Source organism: Centroberyx gerrardi, chromosome 4 (assembly GCF_048128805.1).
Source record: "Centroberyx gerrardi isolate f3 chromosome 4, fCenGer3.hap1.cur.20231027, whole genome shotgun sequence".
Lineage (NCBI taxonomy): Eukaryota > Metazoa > Chordata > Actinopteri > Beryciformes > Berycidae > Centroberyx > Centroberyx gerrardi.
This window is the reverse complement of record NC_136000.1, coordinates 21,697,642-21,720,029: the sequence shown is the minus strand read 5'-3', so window position 1 is coordinate 21,720,029 and position 22,388 is coordinate 21,697,642. Positions and strand designations below refer to the sequence as shown.

General features: G+C 44.3%; 2 protein-coding genes across 2 annotated transcripts in view; both read right to left on the bottom strand.

Moving 5' to 3' along the window:
• Positions 1-452, bottom strand: part of dusp8a (dual specificity phosphatase 8a) — a 38,432-nt gene extending 37,980 nt beyond the window's left edge. The window contains exon 1 of the mRNA XM_071895130.2: positions 49-452. Within this exon, the coding sequence (XP_071751231.1) occupies positions 49-285 (237 nt within the window). The 5' untranslated portion in view covers positions 286-452. The remainder of the gene's footprint in view (positions 1-48) is intronic.
• Positions 453-12,283: 11,831 nt separating this feature from the next.
• On the bottom strand, positions 12,284-20,046 carry LOC139908438 (tyrosine-protein phosphatase non-receptor type 5). Its single transcript, XM_071895131.2, has 12 exons — positions 19,783-20,046; positions 18,866-18,988; positions 18,539-18,634; positions 17,743-17,999; positions 17,329-17,521; positions 16,725-16,809; positions 16,223-16,302; positions 15,951-16,088; positions 15,180-15,290; positions 13,950-14,110; positions 13,315-13,428; positions 12,284-12,377 (listed from the first exon to the last, which is right to left on the bottom strand). Exons 1-12 carry the CDS (start codon positions 20,044-20,046, stop codon positions 12,284-12,286), a joined length of 1,716 nt encoding a protein of 571 aa, XP_071751232.1.
• Between the last annotated feature and the right edge of the window lie 2,342 nt (positions 20,047-22,388).

The window sequence follows — 22,388 nt, the reverse complement described above, 5'->3', positions numbered from 1 at the left end:
GCTACCCAAAAACCATGAGCCGTCAGGTTTGCCGAGACGTTAACGTACCTTGACCTTGCCGTTGGGCTGCAGCAGCTCGGTGACAGACACCTTGTCCTGCTGCAGTCGCCTCTTCACCAGCTTGGAGCAGCAGACGTTGACCGCACCTTGCACGTGGGACGCGTTGTACTCTGAGAACGTCCTGCTGTCAATCACCAGCAAGCGGCCCGTTCCCCTCTGGATGAGCCCCGCCAGGCGCTTGATGTCCATGGCGCTCCGCTTGCTCGGCCCTTTCTCCCCTGCCATGACGTCGAGGGGTCGCGGCGAGGTCACCCTGGGTCACGGACGGAGGGTAGCAAGGGAGGGGGGTGCGGAGCAAGAGGGGTGGATGAGTGGAGAGAGGGAGCAGGAAAGGAGGAGGAGGAAGAGGAGCAGGAGGAGGAGAGGTCAGTGGAGGAGGGCTACCACTGGAGCAGGCGCTGGGAGATCCATGGTGCCTGCAGAAAGAAGAGAAAGAGCCCAATGGACAAAAAAAAGAAAAGAAAAATTAGTTAGAATTTAACAGTTTGAATAGAAAAACGTTTTTGCACACACACTTTTTACGATTCCCCTTCACCCACTGCTACAAATATAGCCTTTTATTACAAAGCATGGCATTCAATAGTTGTTTCATTGCTATTATTGGCAAGCAATGACATTCATATGTGCCATTGTCGGGTTTGAGATGCTGATGACCTGACAGCTGATGATCAGACATCAAGGGCATGATCACCTCCTGAGCTCCAGTCCAATCATGCCAATGCAGTGGATATAAACAATCTACCCCGACTGCTTCAAAGTGACAATGACATATCAGGTATAAATTCCAACACCAAAGTCAAGTGTACGCTGTATTTTTGTGCATTTATAGTCCCTCTTTTATTGGCAGACTCTGAGACTTTGAGCACCTTGCATATTAAAATAGCCACAATGCTAAACAAGGGTATAAAACAGCTATTTTAAGACTTCTAAAGCCTATTGGATCATCCGCTGGGCTTTATTTGTCCTGATATCTGAAGTAGTATCACACATCCAAATACAAAGCCAAAGACTTAAGTGAGACATGCACAACAATAGAACCTGTGTGTGTGTGTTCGTGTGTGTGTGTGTGTGTGTGTGCATGCGTGTGCGTGCATGCTGCTTGTTGTTGACGGAGGGTCTCTTGTGAGGCAGCTCATGAAACAGGAAACTGAGGGCGTGAGATAAATTAAGCCAGGGGAATTCAGAGAGCAGGTCTGGACACAGACGAACGAATGGCCCGTGTGGCATCCTGTGTGTGTGTGTGTGCGTGTGCGTATGTGTGTGTTTGTATGTGTGAGTGTGTGTGTGTGTGTGTGTGCGTGTCACAGCGAGCGGTCTATAAACTTGATGAACTGCCTCCTGCTATCTATCACTTATAATCACGCCGACCTCCTCCCTTCTCACGTCCACCCAGCAATCGAACATTTCACATGACACACGGGATTCACATTGATTGTATGTCAGTGTGTGTGCGTGTGTGCGTGTGTGTGTGTGACTGTGTGCACGCCAGGGTACACATGCCCCTGTTACAAAACCGCAGTGAGATAACAGGTTAAAAAAAAAAAGCCCTAGTGGGATGATGACCACTTCCTTGGTCAACCAGGTGTCATGCGACCGGTGAGAAGGTCAGAACGTGAATGCAGTCGTGCTGTTTTATTCATCTACAGGCACGCGGTGTCATGAAAAATGAATGGGTCTCCTCTCATTTACCCCAAAGCCTAAATGGAACGGTTTAAACCTCAGTCGAAAAGGGAGAGTATGTGAGAAAGAGATGTAGAAATAGATAGCGAGAGAGAGAGAGAGAGAGAGAGAATTGTGTAATGTAGGAGAAGACGGAGAAAGGCAGCAAAACCAACAACAGCCTTGTACTCTAAGCATTCTTTGACAGCAGAAACACGCCATCAAATTAATCATACATCATATTTGCTATAGCATGACATTCTTGTATGCCCACTCAGTGGAGAAAAACAAGGAGAGAGAGAGGGGGGAGGAGAGGAAGAAATAGCAAAATAGCGGGCAAGAAAGGAAAAGATCTCATGTTATGATAATGAGACTTTATGTAGGCTATGAGAAGGGAAAAAAAACAGAACAAAACTGTCTATGTGAAGGAGGAAAGCAAAAACATTTGGCACAGTAGAACATTAGTGAGCAGGTGGGCGAGAGGAAAGAGAGAGACAGAGAGAGAGAGAGAGAGAGAGAGAGAGAGAGACAGAGAGAGAGAGAAGGAGATGGAGAAACAGAGTGTCTTCTGGTCAGTAGCGTCTTGGGAAGAAGTGCAGGCAGCGCTGCTCTCTGACCTTTCACCTCAGCTGTGACACCACCTCCGCGAGAGGGAGGGGAGGAGGGAGGGAAGGAGGGAGGGAAGGAGGAGAGGAGGAGAGGAGGGAGGGAAGGATGTTATTCAGCGAGGATCTCTCAGCCTAGCAACTCAGCCAGCTCCAGGCTAGGGAGGGGACAGGCAACCATGAAGATGGAGCGGAGAGGAAAGGAGATGATGAGAAAGAGACGATTTCACAGAGAGAGCGAGAGGGAGAGAGAAAGCAACAGATAGAAAGTATGTGACAGACAGGGAGAGAAAGATCAGCAGGATGTCAGTAACTCCCTTGGTTTGTGCTATACCACCAACTTGCAGAAGGCTACACCAAACATAAAACATACATGTGGTCGATAAGTACAGTAAACACAACGAGATGCAAGCAAGAATGCACTTTAACCTGGAGAATCTCATGACACAGTAAAGATGTCGCCACGCCATCCACAGGTCATTCATCTCATCGGTCAGGAATGTGCCATTCCTCTTAGGATCCCCGAAATGGTTATTTTGCTTCACCTACACCAGGGCCTATATCTCTTATGGCCACTAGCCAAGCCCTAACATAGATGTGCACATACTGTTGCTGCCTGGCAACCTGCCTGATGCAAGCACAGCATCGCAGGAACACGGAGGAAAATCTAGATGGATAGAGAGCTGTGGCAACTGCCCACTCTGTAATCGTAGAGGAACTCCTGCTGTATCAGAAAGTATAGGCCTGGGTGTGCACAAACAGCACACAAAAACAATGCAAACAAATCCAAATGCCATACAAATCTAGGTTATATCAAATATAGCACACTAAGTCAATAAATGAAGGCAAAGTACACACAGTACACACAGTCTCACACACAAACTCTGTGCAAACTGCAAACGTAATGCAGCTTACATTTGTCTGAGTAGGTTTAAAAAAAGAAAACCAGCACAGACAAATTAATCTATTGTAGCAATGAGTGAATGCAGCTTTCTGCAGTAATACTTTCAGCAAAGCACACTCTTGTGACCTGCAGCTAGACGGCACATAGGCATACTGACATAGTGACAGTCCCCTACTTTTCCCATGATGTTCAACACAGCAGGCATAAGGTAAGTACTAAGTCTCACTGCAACACCAATGCCTCCCTAACACTAGCAGCCCCTACTACATTCCTCCGGCCTGGATTTGGCCTCATAACCTGTTATACCATACCTTATGTGGTGTAGAGCCCTTTAGCCAAGCAGCACACAGCATCCAGGGGTGTGAATCTCTCTCTTTCTCTGCCGCTGAGCACAACATCTGACGCTGCATATGTCTAAATGGCGACTGAGTCGGCTCTCCCACCCTCCCACCCTGCCTGCCTCTCTCTTTTTCTCTCTGTATCCCTCCTTCCCTCTCTATCACTCTATTTCTTTCTCTTGTGCAGAGAACAGGGACGGGGAGGGGAGGAGTGTGCAGGTTTACATGTGTGGCGGTGAAGGGGAGAGACTGGTGCTCTGCAATCATCCTACGGTGCCTTCGCTCACAGTGTGTTTGTGCGGACAAGGAAGGAGGCAAAGAGAGGAGATGAGAGGAAAGAGTGAGGTAAAGAAAGAGAGTGACAGGGAGAGAAAGCGGGATTGGGAGAGGGACTAAAAAGGGGATGAGAGATGATGTAGAGAGGGAACCTATACCTCAGCATGCTTACTCAGCGTAATAACCCCAACCCATGCCCTATGCAAAACCCTCTTTCTTCCTCTATCTTGCATCCAGGAAGGAACAATAAGGAGGAAAACAAACAAGCCCCTCAGACTAAAATAGGCAGCAGCCAGGAGCTGACTGTGAGGCTCTCAGAACAGAGGAAAACAAGCAGAGAGAGGAGAGAGGAGAGAGGAGAGAGAGTGTGTACAGGTCTGGAGCAGATTCTGTGGTTGCCATAGAAACAGCCCGGTTGGGGTGATCAGGGGGCACGGGGAGGGTGATGGGATGCTACTGGTGGTGGTGCTGGATCTGGATACCAGAGGGGATATAGCTAAACACTTACTGCTGCAGTGCTATCTATCTACACCAGTAAACAGACTCTTGGGATAAACTAGCATATTTAGAGTGAAGCGCTTGAGCTGTATGACTGTGTTCAAGATGTAACCTGTCCTCAACTAACCACCGACGAGATTCTGTGGATCAGCTAGCCTCACTTGACAGGGAAACAAGTTGGTGATCAAAGACATTTCAAGTTAATTTGCTCTCTTCCATTTTGGTCTGTACCAGCCCAGTCTAGTCTTAGTATAACCGACGGCAACTTTGACATCACTTTAGTTTCTACATCTGTCCCTTTTATTCAAGAAAAAACCCAGTTCATGGTTCATGTGGAAACAAGAACTGGTTGTGCACCCCCTGAAATTTGAAACGGTTAAGTACAGTTGAATGAAGAAGAACCAGAACCACCGGATGATTCCGGGGTGTTTTTTTTTGTTTGTTTTTTTTCTTGTTGGGGGATTTGGATAGCTGAATTTTCCTACAGTATCACCAAAGTACTGGAGTTCCCATGGTGTGTGATCATCATAAGAATGCAAGAAGCATGACTGCCAAGGTACGCTGAGGGCAAAGCTGCATTCATACAGAGCTCACGCACCTCAAGCCACACAGAAAGCATGAACGGTGCACAACCTGGCCCTCCTCACGTCTACCCTGCCCCTCGAGACCTCACAACACAAGAAGCTAGCCAAGTCAAGGCATGAAAACTTTGGAGGAGCCGGTGCGATACCTTGGGCATTTTCAATACATCGCTTTGCTTCTTGTTTCCCCTTCGGTTTACTATGACAAAGTGCTTTGGTGAGACGTTTGCACTACACTGACACAGCGCTAAAACCAAAGTGTGGAGAGAAGTCGGGGCATGTGAGATGGCTCTAGGCTAGGCTGCATAGGCTATACTGTAGGTAGTGTTACCGTGTTGAAATTTGACATTGGAATACCCTGTTTTCTAAGTAGGGAGGAAAAAAGGAAATCCCAGAGCCACATATCCATTCTCCGCAGGCTTGCCAAGCAGAATACATTCAAGCAAATCATCTACAGGCTCAACAGGCTTTACTGTTACTCTCTTTAAAAGCTGATAACAAAAGACTCATATAAAAAAAAGCAGGCCTAAGTTCTTTGGAATAAGTCAATAAGGCAAAGTTGAGGAAGTAACATTATCTTTGTAGAATGGATAATCCACACAGAGATACCCATCCATTGGCCCTTCATATAAAACCATGAGCTAAGCATGTGGGACCAGCTCGATAACGCCATATCACCCAGCAGGGGGAAAGGCAAACACAAAGAGAGCAACTGGAGGACAACCAAAGCTGAGGTAATACCATCCAGGTTATTCATTAACCCCTGCATAACGTCATCCATGGCCAGAGCCTGGAGAGGACTGATATAGGGCCAGCTCTCAGTTTCACACAACGAGACACAACAAACAATTACTTCAGAGCGTTCCACTATCTCTCTCATTAACTAAAGGATAACACCTGTTTGTGTGTATGTGTCTGTCTGTGTGCTACCATGTGTGCATGAATCCCTGTGTGTGTGTGTTGTCTATTAACACTTTAAAGACCAGTGCATGGCCCTCTACAGGTACTCAAGCCTGCAATCAACTCAACCAAACATGAGTTGCAGGAGGATTATATAGGGGCGGCAAATTATATTGGAGAAATTACGACCAGGTTAGTGGTCATGTTTGAGTAGTTGCTAAAACCCTCAAAATGGAAAACGGGAAGTAGATTACTAGACTGATTAGAATATTTCTAATCTATTTCTGGTTAGAAATAGAATGAAAATAGATGTTTTTTCCCCCTAAACAAACCAACACACTTTCCCACAGAATCAGTTAGGAGGAAAGTCACTTTGACAATTTTTATCCCCTGCAGGTTTGGACTATAATGATCCTAATAATTGAGTAGCATATCCCAGTGTCAGCTAGTATCTCTCATGTATTATGCACACGCACTCATTGAGAAACACACACACACACACACACACACACACACACACACATATACAACCTCACAAACACATAGAAACATGCCAATACAATTTCATGTATCACACACATACAGAGAGAGAAGAGGGGGCGGGATGTGGACCTAAATCTAGTGAGGCAACATGGTAACCGGTGAGCAGAGATCTCACTCTCCGTTCTGCAGGACTCCTCCTGACTGGCAGCTCTTGCTTTAGAGCATTAGCTACAGCCTTAGGAATAAAATGTGTCATGTTATTACTATCTCATTATCATGTTCCAATTTGCAAATCCCAACCCAGTGTTAATTAGACCTGGACTCATTTGACCTACATCCACCTAGAATAAACATCTATTGATGGATGCCTATTTGGTCGATAGATATCTGAGTAGTTGGATGTAGATAACAAAAAGGCCTGAAACAACATTAGTGTTAATATGCAGTGATGACAGGCTTGGGTGTGTAACTTGGAAAAAAGTGTTCATGCAACACAAGAGATGTTGTTAATATGTTATTGTGCCATTTTGGAAAATCTATTCATGGTTGGCCTTGCTGATATTTTGGTGAAAGTAAATAAAATATATCATCATCATTTTCATCATCGTCATCGTCATCATCATCATCACTCACAGTGTGGTTGCTGCAAACTGAGCGGTAATACAACAAACTAGGCCTACCCCAGGCTCAGTCATAACAATATCACGACACAGATACTGATACAAATAAAACAAATATCGTGCACACATGACGAACATTAAAAGCTGTATGTAAATAAAATGCGGTAAATGCGGAAAAATCCATTCTGAAAGACTGCATAGCCACAGACATTTCTACCAATAAATGAGATAGGGCGCACAAAGAAATAGATGGGACATTATGGCCTGCCTGATAATAACAATGCCTCATGCCCCGCAGATATTAGAGATGGAGGGTGAGCGCCGTAGCGCACTATAATAAACCGACCTAGATTGGAAATAAGAATAGAGCATAATGCGGACAATGTTCACTGCTCTGACTCGCTGCACATTTAATGTCCCGTACACTACACATTTACTGAAATGTCCAATGCACGTTGTTTGAATGGGAAACCTTTCCTGGTTAGATTTACTGTCCTGTTGTTGTGACGCGTGGATATCTCCGCATGCGAAAATGAACCACTCCATTGATCGGACAGGCTATGATGATTATACGCAGCAGCGCGCAAATGAAGCGGAAAAGAAACACACGAGATTTCACCTACCTTCAAAACGAGTCAGTAGCCTACTAAACGAGCAGACGAGGTGTGTTGTCAAAATAAAGGAATCGGTAACTCCAGGTTGGACGGGCTTAATTCCCAGCATTATAAGGCGGGCGCAGACAGAGGGGAGTGCGCACTGACAGACTAGCAGCGGGGGACGCGAGCACACAGACAGTCACCGCCGCTAACGTAAGCTAGCTGCGGGTAAAGGGAGCAACGCATTAGATATAGCTAAGCTTTCTCCACAGAAGCAACCGTGGTTTCTACTCTAATCGATACACACACACTCACCTCTGTCTCCACACGGCTCTGGTATAGCCTTGTCATTCAGCTGGCCTCCATGTGTGAAGGGACAGCGGCTGCTTCCTTCATGGGGATGGTCAGTGTTTACTTGTCGGGTCAAGGGGACACTACAGCTGACAGAGGGTGACAGCGCCAGAAACAAACGAGACATTAAAGTGCGGGGATTCAAACGGTTTCTGCCGTTGAACGGGCCGGGGGCCGGGGTCGGGTCGGGAAGGGATAGATTAGCATTTGCTAGGCTAGGTATTTGTTAGCAGAACGGGGGTGGAGGGGGGGAGGAATACAGAAGGTGCACTTTAGCACTTCCATGAACTAAGGATGAGGTCATGGTTCAGGAGGGAGAGGGAAAAAAAAATTCGGGCTGACGTCACCTTCAGCCAATCGGAGCCGGCGGCTCAGGAGTTGAATGACGTCAGCGTTCTGATCCGCGGATTAAAGGGACAGTCCGTCTTTTTTAAAGGAGACGCATACATGATCAGTGCAGTGCACGGCGGGGCTGCGCCGGGCACACTCAGCTCCCTGATAAATGAACCGGTGATGGAGTGGTGAATGAAAAGGTGGGGTTAGCTGCCAGTCAGTGAACAAAAATGAACAAAAAGCGATTGCATTTCCAGAAAAAAAATCCCTTTCCCCCCGAAAAAAAACCCTATCCTTACATAGCTTACATAGTTTGATACTACTTACCATGATGTATACTATGAATTATTTATCCCATTAAGATTTATGTCATCGTAAAAGGGTTGGGAAAACTCTACTAAAAAAATGGGTGATTTGTTGAACACTAACATGCAATATACAAACGTAATTTCCCCCAGGGGAAATTTGGTTTGCACACAGGATTTAAAAACCTTTTACGAAAAATAACAGCAGTGATTAAATAGTAAATTTTAGAAGCCAATTAAGACCAGACATATTCACTCTCCAGCCTCAAAGATCACCAGAATAAAACATAAGATCATACCAATTGATCATATTCACAAAAGACATCCACCGTATTATGAATGAAAAATATATGCATAATTTAGTTTCATTACTGCAATGCATAAAGCATAATAAGGCTGATTAAAAATACCAAGAGATGCAAAATAATCAGTATTCTGACAAGGTATTTGTATTTGTGATTGCATGTCTGAACAAGCCTATGGATTTTCTAGCTGAGGCCCACATGCTGATATTTGATGATGGCTTAACATCAAAGCAGAAGAAGAAACTCTAAGGGAAAATGATAATTTAGGGAGAGCTTAAAAAGAGACCGGAGGATTTCGCACAAAGCCTGGAATAGTTCAACATTTAAATCTCAAAATACAGAGAAATGGAACAAAAATAGAAAAAGAGCAGAAATTGAACAAAAATCTACTCTAAGATAAATATGGTCTTCATAAATTAACCTTGTCTGATAGCTCTATCACATTCTGAAATATAAATAAAATGGTAGGAATCATAATAAATGGGTGCTCAGTGGAATTATAAATGATGTCAGTATCATCAATTCTGTTTTGTCTGATTGAAAATCCTTTGTTCCCATCATTAGGTCTGCCATCAAAATATGTCTGAGCTAGGCAGACGAATACAAGGTAAAGCAGCTGTAGGCAAGCATTACATTGTATATACTGACACCTAGTGGTATAAATAGGAAACTGCATTATGTAGTGCAAGATTAGATTTTTGCAGGTAGAAGCAATACCGGATCTCAGATCAACACAACACCAAGCCAGCATGCATCTGTTGTTCTTCATATCTCACACATATAGACCAACCTTTTGCACACCCAACTGACCGCAAACCTATATATTTGTCATCTGTGTTCTCATTAGAGCCTGCACATTTGGGGAATAGGCTAAGAGCTGCATGTGGTTCATTGGACCATAGAGAGAAGATAGCAACACAGGTTCATGAAAATCTACTTTTATTTGGATGCAAAAACTCACAACTTAAAGCGATACTGTAGCAGAGGAGAGGAATACTGGTTGCTGGTTGGTTGTATGTCTGACTGTTTGGCTATTTTGTCATCCCCATTTTGATCATCAGAAGAGGACCAGGTCAGCACAGAAAACAAGCACTCAAAATAAAGCTTTTCAGTCAAGTACATTGGACATTATCAGAGGACAATGTCATTAGTCTGACAACAGATTTTACCTTATTCATTTTCATTCCCAGGTCCATTTTCCTCTAAAAGGTAATTGTGGCAGTTTAATTTGCTCGATATTTTGATGTTTATAAACTGGTCTAAGCCCACACACTTAATCCCATCCTCTGATAATGTTCATTACAGTTGACCTGATGTATTCAGTCAAGATATAAGTTGTTTGAGTATGATTTTTGTTACATACAAAACCGTCTTCACTGTTTTAGCTGCCTTACACATAGCAATTATTTCTCATGTTGTCAACTGAGAGTGGCCTAGAGTCACAGATGGAATAGAGTGGGGACTGCGTAAAAACTCAGTCTGAGGTAAAATTCTCCAAGAAAACCATAAAAACATACACAGAAAGCAAAAGCATATTAAAGCAAAGCCTAAAGGCATAAAGTAATAATACTGAAGACTGAACGTAATCTATTTTTTTTCTGTATCGTAAGGTAACTTAGGTAGTTGTCACATTTTGTTCTGTCAAATCTTGCAATATAAACCAATGGTTTGATCCACAGTATGAGCTACATTCCATCGTGGTGTAAACGGAAATATACACAAGGCATCTACTCGAAAGGATTGTATCAAAATGTTCTAAAAATATCTCTGGTTGGTTTCACAAAAGCAAACTGTATCAAAAGCATTGGCCGAGAGCAAGCAATATAATAGGCTAAACCCTTTACACAACGAAAAGCAGGACAACCAATCACGTCGCTTTGATTGTGGACCTATGGAGTCCCATACAGCACATGCAATCCATTAAACTCAACACAGTCAAAACACAATACAGAAAAAAGAACTTTTACAGCTGAACATCAGAGAAACAACCTTAGTTGGTCTATTGTGCTTCATACGGATTAGGCTTGGCCTATCTATACAACAATCATGGGCTTCTCACTTCACGGATGTGTTCAGGCTACTGTTGAAAGCAGAGGCGTCACAGAGCAAAGACCCTGAGAGGGACAGTGACGGTTATGGGACATTTACAAGAATCTTAAGTTTATCTAAGCTTAAGAGAGAGGAACTTTCATTACACGACTATCCTTCGTTAATACTTGCTGCACAGTGCCATTCTTCAGGCAGTCTGCTGCAGTGGTACTCTCCTCTGCATTACTTCCCTTTGGAGTGTATTAGTTGCCAACTTTAAACTCATATGTAAGCCAGATTCTCCAGAGCTCTGCATTGATTTTTCTGATGGTCTGTTTCTATTCCTGGACTATGCCCCTTCAGTCTCGCCGGCTCTGTGACGCCTCTGAGTGTAAGTCTATGTGGCCTTAATGCAGGAGTTGTTTACTGTAAACATCAGCATGGGCCATGAGAACTGCACAGACAGCATGGTAAAACTGTAATACTGTAGACTGCACAGAATTCCTAATTATTTAATTAATTAATAACCTAATCGTTATACATTCCTATGTTCCATAACATTGTACATGCCTTTAATGAACACTTAGCACCATGCAACCTGAAGATGAGGTGGCTCCTGAATGCATCAAAAGTTGAAAGAGACCTTCTGTAACCATTTTTTTTTTTTTTACATTAAAAGGGAGATAGTCTTTGTGTCAATGAGAAAAAGCCAGTCGTTGGTGGGTAATTTATATTTCAGGCAAACTTGTCCCTCAGTGTGGAATTTATGTTTGTTCATAGTGTTAAACGTTAGGCTGGTATTTGATCATTTCTGTAGATTTAGACATTTGAAATTAAGCTGGCACTTGAAGGGCCCTTATTATTCGTACAAACTTTGGGGCAAAGAGCTTGCAATTCCTCCTCACAGAGAATCAAAACCACTGTAGGGAATCTGATTATGCTGCAGCTCCACTATAACCTTTTGATAACTGTAAGTACAGTATGTTCCCATGTGGGCTATTTCAGACCAACCACTCAATGAGGCCTTACCGATTGAGACATGTACAGTAATGCAATAAAAACCTTAGCAGTGCATATGAAATGATGTCAGGAGGGGGGTGGGGGTGGGGGGGGGCTTGATTGTTTCCGGGCCTGATTGACTCTCCAGGGTGGGGTGGATCAATGGCACTATACTGTCGGATCAAAATTTGGAGATTGTTTTGGGCTATCACAAATTCCACCTCCCTAGATTTGTTCTGCTCAAAGACACACAGTAAGCACAGATTTCAAGTCAACCGTTTAGTCCCGTCTGAGTGAGCCTGTCTTGGGTGTGGAGATGAATGTGGGTTGAACTTGTTAAAGGGTGAGATTGAGATGATGCTAGGTACAGTGGTGCATACCACCGGCGGTGGTACAGTGTACAGTGGTGTGTCTCGGTCTGGGTCTGGCTGGAGCGCTCACTCTACTCCTCGGCAGTGTGAGACAGCTGCTTCTCATACAGGCTGAGGACATGGTGCACAAACTGGTACTGCTCACCCGTCTGGATCATCCCACCCCTGGGACACACACGCAGAAAGACAAGCATACAATATTTAGATGAGAAGTTTATTTGCATATTCTCATAACGGTATACAGTATAGGTATGCATAGATAGATCTTTGGCACGCCATCCATCGACAGCCATGTGTGCCGTCAAAGTATCCTTGAACAAAACACTGAACCTCCTTTCTGCTCACTCATTGTATGTCATGTTGGATAAGAGCATCTGTTAAATGCCTATGCTGAGCTAGCTGGCTAATTCTTAAAGGAATAGTTCACCCCAAAATGAAAATTCAGTCATAACTACTCAACCCATGTGAGTCGAGTTAGCCCTCATAGTTTCATCTCAGCCCTCTTCCAAAATATTGAAGTTAATGGATCTTTTTACAGCTCCAAAAAAGCATAAAATGTCAATCAAGTTTCTCCAAACAGCTTGCACAGCGTAATCCAAGTTTATTGTAGTCAAACGATTGCACAGTGGGTCCAAAAGTCCAACATTTACCTCCTTATCTCCTGTGTCTCCTCACTGACAATGCTCTGGTCACTCTGCCTGCTACTGTAGGTTGTGTGTGTGACAAGTTTGTTTGGCTACAAAACACTTGAATTATGCTGCACAAGCTGTTTGCAGAATTTAGAATTTAGAATTTGAAATTTTATGTTTTTTAGAGCTGTTAACTTCAACAGTTTGGGAGAAGGCTGAGATGGAACTACGTGAACTAACTTGCTGTGTGTTTGGTGATCCTACAAACTTTCATTTTCAAAGAATTTACATTTTAGGGTGAAGTATTCCTTTAAGTAGACTTGCGCTTTTTTAAGCCCACAGTCAGTTAGCCCTTTCTCTGGAATAGTCAATCCAAATCCTATGGCTGATAAAGACCGATTTACACTGACACACCAAGGACTATAAATAGGGACGAGGGCTAAGAATAATCCTGAGCTGTTGTGTTTTCTCACCTGTCCAGACGGAGCTGGCAGGTGGTTCTCAGGATGTCGACCACACCCTCAGTCCTCAGCTGCTTACACAGGATGGAGGTGGCAATGAAACAGCCTGTTCGACCAATTCCAGCACTGCAGAAAAAGAAGGTGGAGGAAGAGGAGGATGAGGAGGAAGAGTTGGAAAGTAGGGGAGAGGGAGAAGGTGGAGTAGAGGTTATAAAATGAAGGGGTTGGGGGGTGGGATGGGTGAAGTGAAACAGGAGGGCGGAGAAAGAGGAAATGCATTGATCGGTGTATTGATTAGCGTTGATCCCACTAATTTCATTAATGACAAATCCTCTCTGGGGAAATCACACAACGGCGGTTTGCAATTAGGCTAATAACCTGCTCAAGGAAACGGCGCCAAGTGGCTTTGTTGATTCCATTAGTTCTATAGTGAAAACAGCAGTGAAAGGGCTTCCCCCTACTACTAAACTAGACAATTTCTTTTGTGTATTTACCTTTTTACCACCATGGGTTTATTGTTGGCCCTTTTACTCTAGCCCTTCCAAGTACATTTTGAATATTGCATGTTAAACGTGAACTTATATTCCATATCTCCATACGACAATACTAATAAAGAGGCTATGTCTGCCCCCTCCTGTCAGTCCTACCTGCAGTGGACGATTACAGGGCCGCTGGTGGGCGGGGCTTCCTCTCTGGCCCTTTCCACTTCCTGTACCAGTTCCAGAAGGGGCGGAGCTTTGTCTGGAGTCTTCTGATCAGGCCACGAGGTGTACCAGTACTGCCGCAGACTGCGCTCCTCTCCCCCACACTGGCACACATACACACACATAGACACACACACATGCACACACACACACACATACAGTCACACAGAGAGGCGTACAGGCATGAAATATAGATGTGAACACATATATGTCAAGAGACAGACACGTTGAGAGTTATTTTTGATCAGCCACTTGCTCTCCATGTATATCCAAATTGTTACCTTGGTGTTAGTTGCTACGACAACAATGAATGCAGAGCGAGACAGCAAAAAAGAGTGAGGGTTATGAAAAAGAGCTTATATCGCCTATACTGTACACAATCAAACCCATCAGCTGTCTGAATCCTCACAGCTTCTTTCTGCCAGTCTAATGAATAACTATTAATCCTGCAGAAAGACAATACAAACCAGAGGAGTTGAATAAACAACAAGCTTTTAACTCGGAGCACAGTAATATAATGATCCCTTGGTGCTTAGTAATCAGATGAGGGGTGCATTTACTGAATTATCGTGTTTGGTTTGCTAAGTGCCAATGCTACCATGACCCTAAATTAAATAGAAAGCACCCATCATGAGCAGATGAATGGAACTGAAAGTTGTGACTATGGCAGCATCAGAGCGCTAAGTAAACCGTGGCACAACACACACATCTGTGTTGAATCCATATGGATCCTCATGGAAATGCTCAATCTGTTAAAAAAACATTTACTTTGGCAAAAAGACAACTTTAGGCAATAGAACATTAGCTTGATGTGGAGATCCCAAACATCGCGATCTGATTTGGTCTCACACTACCAGATGTTTTTCTGTATTACATGGTCTAATATTAATCTCATCAAATATTAATATTAACCTCATCTCAGAAATATTTTCAACAGACACTCGGACACTTCCCAATAGATATAGGTAAGGAAGAGCATATACACAAGGTTGTTATCCAGCACTGATGTCAGAAAGACAGAAAATCATCAATCATTTTTTTCATTTGGACGCCACCATGTTTTCTCTTAAGAGCAACTGCTCCACGTTGTGTTAACTTATTGATTTAAAGTGGCTAAAGTAATATTGTGCCCTGTATTCACTCTTGATGTGTTACCTGTACATGCAGTCTCACCTTCAGAGTGAACACCCTCAGACTGTAGTCATCCTCCTGGGTTACCGTGACGACAGTGATCTCGATGCCCTCATGGGTCACAGTGTCCTCGGGCCAGTACTCTGCACATTTCTACAAGACACAATGGACACACACGCACACTGGGTATTAGTATGTCCATCCATCCATCCATCTATCCATCCATCCATCCATCCATCATCCATCATCCATTCATCTGTCCATCCATGGGACATACATCACAATACAAAAATGTGACAATACATATGTTGTGGCAGAAAAATAAATTGCGATATTAGCTCCATTTTAATTCTGCTGTAATCACAAATGAGACAGCTTGCAACATCATAATTTCACAAGCTCTCCATACAAATTATATTATTTGCACTTTGAAACAACATTTTTAAATTGTTGTTTACATTCTAGCAAGCCAATTGCTAGAAAGATTTGTGGCTCAGAAATAAACATAATTCTGCACAGTCAGACTTTGTTGTCATTGAACTTTAATTCATTACATTGTATCGTGGTTGTATCGAATCATGAACCGTATCAAATATTGTGTATCAAATTGTATCGTGAGATAAACATATCGTCCCATTCCTATCCATCATCCATCCATCCATCTATCATCCGTCCATCATTAGTCCATCTGTCTGTCCATCCATCCATCATTCATCAATCCATCCATCCATTAATCCATCATCATCCATCCATTAATCCATCATCATCCATCCATTCATTAACCCATCCCTCCCTCCTCCTCTTCATGCTGACCTCGTTCTTCTCCTCCAGGTTGGTGATCATGACTATGATGGGAGTTTTCTCCTGCCACACCATCCTCCAGAAGTCGCCCACTGTGTTGACGGTGGGACCCTGGGTGGCGACGTACGCGCGCTCCTCGCCCCCGTAGCCCTGCACACACACACACACACACACACACACACACACACACACACACACACACACCCTGCCGTGTCACATACTGCACATCTCTAAAGGTAAGCATTATCCTTTTTTTGCTCATGAATATACACAGTTTCACTTACTTTTAGGTAATTAGCATTGATGTAGGTGCTGAGGAAATCATCTTCATCTGGTGACTTCAAGATCACTCTGCTGTGTGTGTCTGGAGGCAGAAAGTGTGAGATTGCCATGAGAGGGAGAGACAGAAGGGTTGTAATTCAGAGAGATAACACCAGGGGAAGGCGGTAAGGACTCTCTCTGCATATATTACATCCCACAACTCAGATTTTATTGCTTTTTATAAGGTTGTTTCGTGTCTTTTTGTGTGCTGTGTCAGTGTGAATACAGATATTTTGGCACCTATTTCAAACAGATATGAGCAAAACATTTGATGAATCTTTGAAATTATAAAAGAAAAGCAGCATGAGAAGCACTTTTTAAACTCATGAAGTTATGAGTTGAAAGAATATAGATCTAAAAACAATACCTTATGCATGTAGTTGTCAAGAGATTTGATTTAATGCTAATTTCATTTCGTGATCTGTTTTCAGTGACTGTTGTAATTCATGCTGCGACTCTACTCACTGGGTAGGATGGTCTTGTAGCGGTTCTTTCTCACCAGACCTGGGTAGTTGTACTCCTTTGGGTCCACAAAGTTCATGGGAGTTTCCTGCCGATGGACAGAGAACAATAGATGCTGTAGATGCAACAACAATTATCCCATGGAGCAATGTAGAGGAAGTCCTATCCTTGCCTGCTCTAATGCAACAAAACGCCATGAAAATGATGTGCAAGACATAATGTAACATCACTCATGGAATTCCATGTACTTTTAATAACGTAAGCTGTGTTTTTGTATTTACTGACTGTATGTGATTGAGAGACTATAGACAACTTGTGTACGATCTTGAATGCACATCTTTCCGCCTGGCAGACACTGGAATCCTCTGCGGATTTTGGTATGCAAATATGCCTGTATCCATCCTTCCTTCGCCCACTGACAGACAGTGGAGTAGCTTACGGGTGTGTGCAGAGCTCCACTGGGTGTTTGTGTGTGTGTGGGTGTGTGCGTGTGTGTCTCTGCGTGTCTTTTTCCGGTTGCGTTTTTTTTCCGTCTGTTCGTCTCTGTGTCTATCTGTTCATCTGCGTGCGTGCGTGCGAGAGCGTAGGCTGCTGCTGCTCCGCTCACGTAAAACTCGGCCTGCAGGCTCTGGTCATCCATGGCCCGTGTGTGTAGCAGGGCAGGGGTCAGCGTGTGTGTTCCCTCTCTGAGGTACTCCTGGGCCGACTGGTCTCTGGGCGACAGCTGGGCCCCGTAGCCGTAGGGCTCCGTACACCCTGGGGTGCACATGTCCAAGGTCAGGGACACGTTGGAGCCCCTCCTGCGTGATTCATAAGGGATCAGACGAAGTTGTGTACCCATCATCCGTGTGCAAATATGGATAAAAATATATGAATACAGTATACGCTCACACGCAGACAGGGATGCAGGTATAAACACACACAAACACACACAGACACATCCCCATTTTCTCTGTTTCACTGTTGCTCTTTCTTTCCTCCAAAAATACTCCCCGCCCCTCTGCTCCCTGCACTCTCTCACCTCTCCTGAAGCCCCACTGGTGTGACGGTGAGGGTGGCGGCGTCTCCCTCCGTCCTGGTGTCGGTGCCCAGGTCAAAGACGGGCGTCTGGGGCACGGGGTCCAGGTCCAGCAGGTCCTCCTGGGCGTCGGTCCACTCTGACAGGGTGAAGGAGGGCTGGCGGCTCACAGACTGACGCCTGTCCCCGATGTCCCTCGACACTGCCGCCGCCGACCACAAGCCGCCGCCGTAACGCCACTTACAGACCATGTGTATGACCTGGGAAGAGACAAGTGGGTCAGCGCATGAATGAATGAATAAGTGAAGGAGGGAAGGAAGGAAGGAAGGAAGGAAGGAAGGAAGGAATTCCATCCATCCAACCGTATATCCATTTATCAATCAATAAATAAATCAACCAACCAAACAGCCAAACAACCTGCCAGCTGAACAGCCGATCAATCAATCAATCAACTGCTCCATCAAACCTTATTTACAAAGCACATTTCATAGACTGTAATTCAGTTAATTCAGTTCAATTCAAAATCATTAGTTCAAACTCGCTGGCTGTTCCTCTCACATTAAGTCACTTGGTTACTGCTGCCATAATTTGAACTCATTTTACATTTTAAGCGCTTGACTATCGCCTTCCTTCATGGCAAATTACAATAAGTAGGTCAATTCAGCTCCTGCTCCTGTCACGTTAGTCTTAAAAGGAGGTAAGACTAGAGCACAAACGCTATAATCTCACATTCATGCAGGAATAACTTTAAGTTTGGATGGGAGTTTTGGATGGGAAATGAGGCATTCCTGTGTTTTACCATGATCACACAGATGGCCATGCCGATGCCTGCGGTGCCATGGACGATCCAGTTGTGCTGTTTGGTGTTCACCACCTCTCTCATCAACACCATGGACTGGCCAGTAGAGAGAGAGAGAGAGAGAGAGAGAGAGAGAGAGAGAGAGAAAGTCTGGGGGTCAGGGACAGATTAGTTCTGAGAGAAAACAGAAAGATCAACACTGCATGTTGCACTCTTTCTTTCACGCGTGACATCTTCACGTTCACTGTTACTGCTTTGTGGTCTCCATCCCAAAATACACAGAGGCCGATGTTAGAGGTCTAGGTCAGAGTCAGTAATGACACTTACGTCCATTCCAAAGATTGGGTTGCAGGGTAAGACAAAGCCCAGATAGAAGTCAATGACCTGCAGGGCTTTGTAGATGGAAGAGAGCGGCCCGTTTCCTTCCATCACAAAAAACACCCAGTACCCCTGGGAGGAGAGAGAAGAGGAGGCACATTCTTACTGTGCGTACTCTACATTCATGCACTGGCAATCAGCCACATTCTTTACACAACAATTCAATACAAATATGTGGAAAGCTCTCTCTCTCTATTTCTCTCTATCTATCACACACACACAGTCTTTAATGTTCTAGCGCTCTCAAGTGAAAAGAGGAAGGAGAGGAAAAGAAGGTGGCCTGTCACGCAGATGTAAAAAAAAAAACATGTAAATTGACCACATGCAGTTTGGCGTCATAATCACGCCCGCATTTACAAAGCTTTTTTACTTTATGGTAATGCTGCACCTGTTCTTTTTCTGTTGAATGAATCAAAGATGAAGTCACCAGAAAGAGAGAGGGACAGGGAAGGAATATTAAAGAGATGTTCAATCTCAACAAAAAAAAAAAAGTCTTTTCTGGGGAGACAGAAAAAGTACACTGTCAACCGAGGCACTTTAGAGAATATGACATTGTAATGAGGTATATGACAAGAAAATCTCCGTAAGTAAAAATAAAGGACAAGTTGAGAGAGAATACTGTGTGCTCCAGCGTCATTTGCATTGCTAATGTGGCAATTACGCTATTGTGAATTTCTCAGTCCGATCTACATTACGTGCTGAGCTGAAAACCACAGCTTGTGCAGGGAGATCATCTCAAATGTCTTACATCCATTTACTGAGGACATGAAAGGCATCCCAGCATCCTGACTACAAGCACGTAAAGACACAGCCCACTTTTTACGTCACTTTTTCGATTCTGCCCAACATCTACTGACAGCACTTACCGTGACTTGGGAGAGGACGAAGAGCGCGGCCCAGCAGTGGATCTCAATCACCAGCGCGTACACTTTGTGCATAAACAGTTCCTCCGTCTCGCCCCGCGGGTCCTGGCCCTGTCTGCGCTCGGGGGCCCCATCTGTCTTAGGGGCTCCGTCTCCTAGTTTGTCAGTCTTTGTGGGCTCATCCAGCCAGACGGGGTCCTCGTCGGGCCTCAGGAAGATGGAGTCCTCGGTGTGGGAACGGGTGGAGCTGCTCAGCCGGCGGATCATGATCCCCCTGTTAAACGAGGGTCCCGCGCGTTAGAGTTAGTCGGCATAATCCCTCTGTGAATGCGAGGCTTTGACGCCTGGGTAATTCCCTTGTTTGACTTTTTCTTCTATACAGTGCATTTGCTTTGTCCGCTATCTGAAACACTAATAAAATACTGAAAGAGGAAGTAATCTCCTTTAAAAAAATAAAAAATTGTATAAATTAGGTAAATAAGTGCGCTTTCATTGTTTCTTCAACTCCTATTAACAGAAGAAGAGACCAAGGTGGCCAGTATCGCTAGCAGAACTTGCTTTGGCTTATATCTGTTTTATGATGTATGGCACCTTTAATGAGCGTCTTCACCCACAGATTGACACATGAACTGTCATGAATTTGAAATTGTCAACTGTGCGAACAATAGTTAATATGCAAAATGACTCCAGTTATTCTGTCTAGATCACAAAATAAAAGTTTTTCGATTCATGTGGCCATTAGAATGTCACCGTCCACCATCCTCTTCATCGTAAATGATCTTTGTCTTGTTGTTTTATATACATACAGGTGCACAGCCTATATTATATTAATGCACATTGATTGTTCATCTATACATAAGTGCCTCAGCAAAACTAGATATTGATTCTTCTTTCCAGTTCAATGACGTGCGTTAGCTGTGTTTGACAGGTTTGTGAGTGCATGTATGTGTGTGTGTGCGTGTGTGTGTGTTTTTAAATGAGTGTGTGTTATGACAGAGAAGGTTGGGTTTATTCCACAGGCCTATTCAGATGTATAGCTAAGCGGCTTGGAGTGGCTCTCATCTCCGGATCCTCTTGTCTCTCTGAGATTGGACTCTATTGTGTGAGTGTGTGAGTGTATGTGTGTGAGTGTATGTGTGTGTGTGTGTGTGTGTGTGTGTGTTTGAGAGAGAGAGTGAGAGAGAGAGGCTCTATTGTAGAGGGATGAGTCAGGGGTAGCATGTTTACAGCCCTGTCCGTCGCCTTGGCAACAGAGTGGCTCTCATCCCTCTCATCCGTCCTGAGCATAATCATCTACCGACAACATGCACACACACATGCGCACACACACGCACACACACACACACACACACACACACACACAGCTTCTCTGTATCAGTCAGCAGTGTATTCAAAGCCCTTTTCCGCCCTGCTCTTTTGTCCTTCAACCATTAATAAAGGTGTTGCGTACATTTGGCTGATTACTGGCACGTGGTTTGTACGGATGTGTGAATGTGTGGGCCTTTGTAAGTGGTAAGTAGTGGTGTACAACTGTTTGCGCACATATCACTTTTGTCTGAATGTGTTGCTTATGTCTAAAATTGTAATGAGCGAGTTTAGAGCAAGTTTTCATCAATGAGTAACCAACTAACAATGCACGTGTAAATGATATCACAGTTGGCTTATTAGTATCAGTCAGGTAACCACATTATCCAGCCAGTCACATGACTCACCTATGATAGATCGCAGGGAACTGGGAGGGAGTCAGATCACATGATCAAGTTAAATCCTGTATCCCGTGGCAACCACCAGTTGTCGGCCATTGTGCGGCAGAGTCAGTTCTGAGTGACAGAAGACATTGTGTGTCATTATGTCTTCAAAATTCAAACTAAAGGAAAGAGAAAGGGACGTGAACACAGCAGTAATAGTTACAGGTCATTCTGATACAATCCTAATCGTGTCCCAAACTGTTGAATATACAGCGTGACTCAAACTCAACTGGTCATGCTGTGAAAGGGATTAGTAATCCAGTTTCATCTAAAGATGGATCAGAGTAGCACCCTTGTCAGCTCCCAGCTGCGCTTTCGTGAGTGGAGGATGGTGATGTAAGGTGACACAGTAAACTGTCAACATTTCTTCCCCCTTCTCGTTCTCTCTCTCTCTCTCTCTCTCTCTCTATGAGGCACAGGCGATTAGAGGCAGACAGATACTAACCAGACTCCTAGAATTACATTCAGATTGCCCCAGTCCAATCAGTATGCATGCAGTCAAGTCTCCTCTGCTCTCTCCTCGTCTCTCATCTCCCTTCCCTTCCTCGCCTCTCCTTCTGTGCCACTGGACCCTGTTGAACGAATGGGGCGAGCTCAGCGGAATATGAGACCACACCAGTAGCAAAGAGCTATGTCTGTTTGTGTGTGTGTCGTGTGTGTGTGTGAGCGCAGGTGTCGAACAGGGGGGAGCTGCTTTGAGTCCTTTTCTATCTCTCTTTGCTCGCTGCGAAGGTGGTTTTGAAGTGATGACGCCAGTCAGCCTGGCCAGTAGCCATGGCAACGCGCATACATACATTGTACACACACACACACATACACACACTCACACACTCTCTCTCTCTCTCTCACACACACACACGC

Bases quoted from the DNA above. Each gene is read 5' to 3' on its own strand.
- LOC139908438 (XM_071895131.2), bottom strand. From the start codon at position 20,046: ATGATCCGCCGGCTGAGCAGCTCCACCCGTTCCCACACCGAGGACTCC. The intron at 18,635-18,865 runs GTAAGTGTCATT...TCTACTGGCCAG, and splicing joins ACCCAATCTTTGGAATGGAC to TCCATGGTGTTGATGAGAGA. The intron at 17,522-17,742 runs GTGAGAGAGTGC...TGAATCACGCAG, and splicing joins CCAGTGGGGCTTCAGGAGAG to GAGGGGCTCCAACGTGTCCC.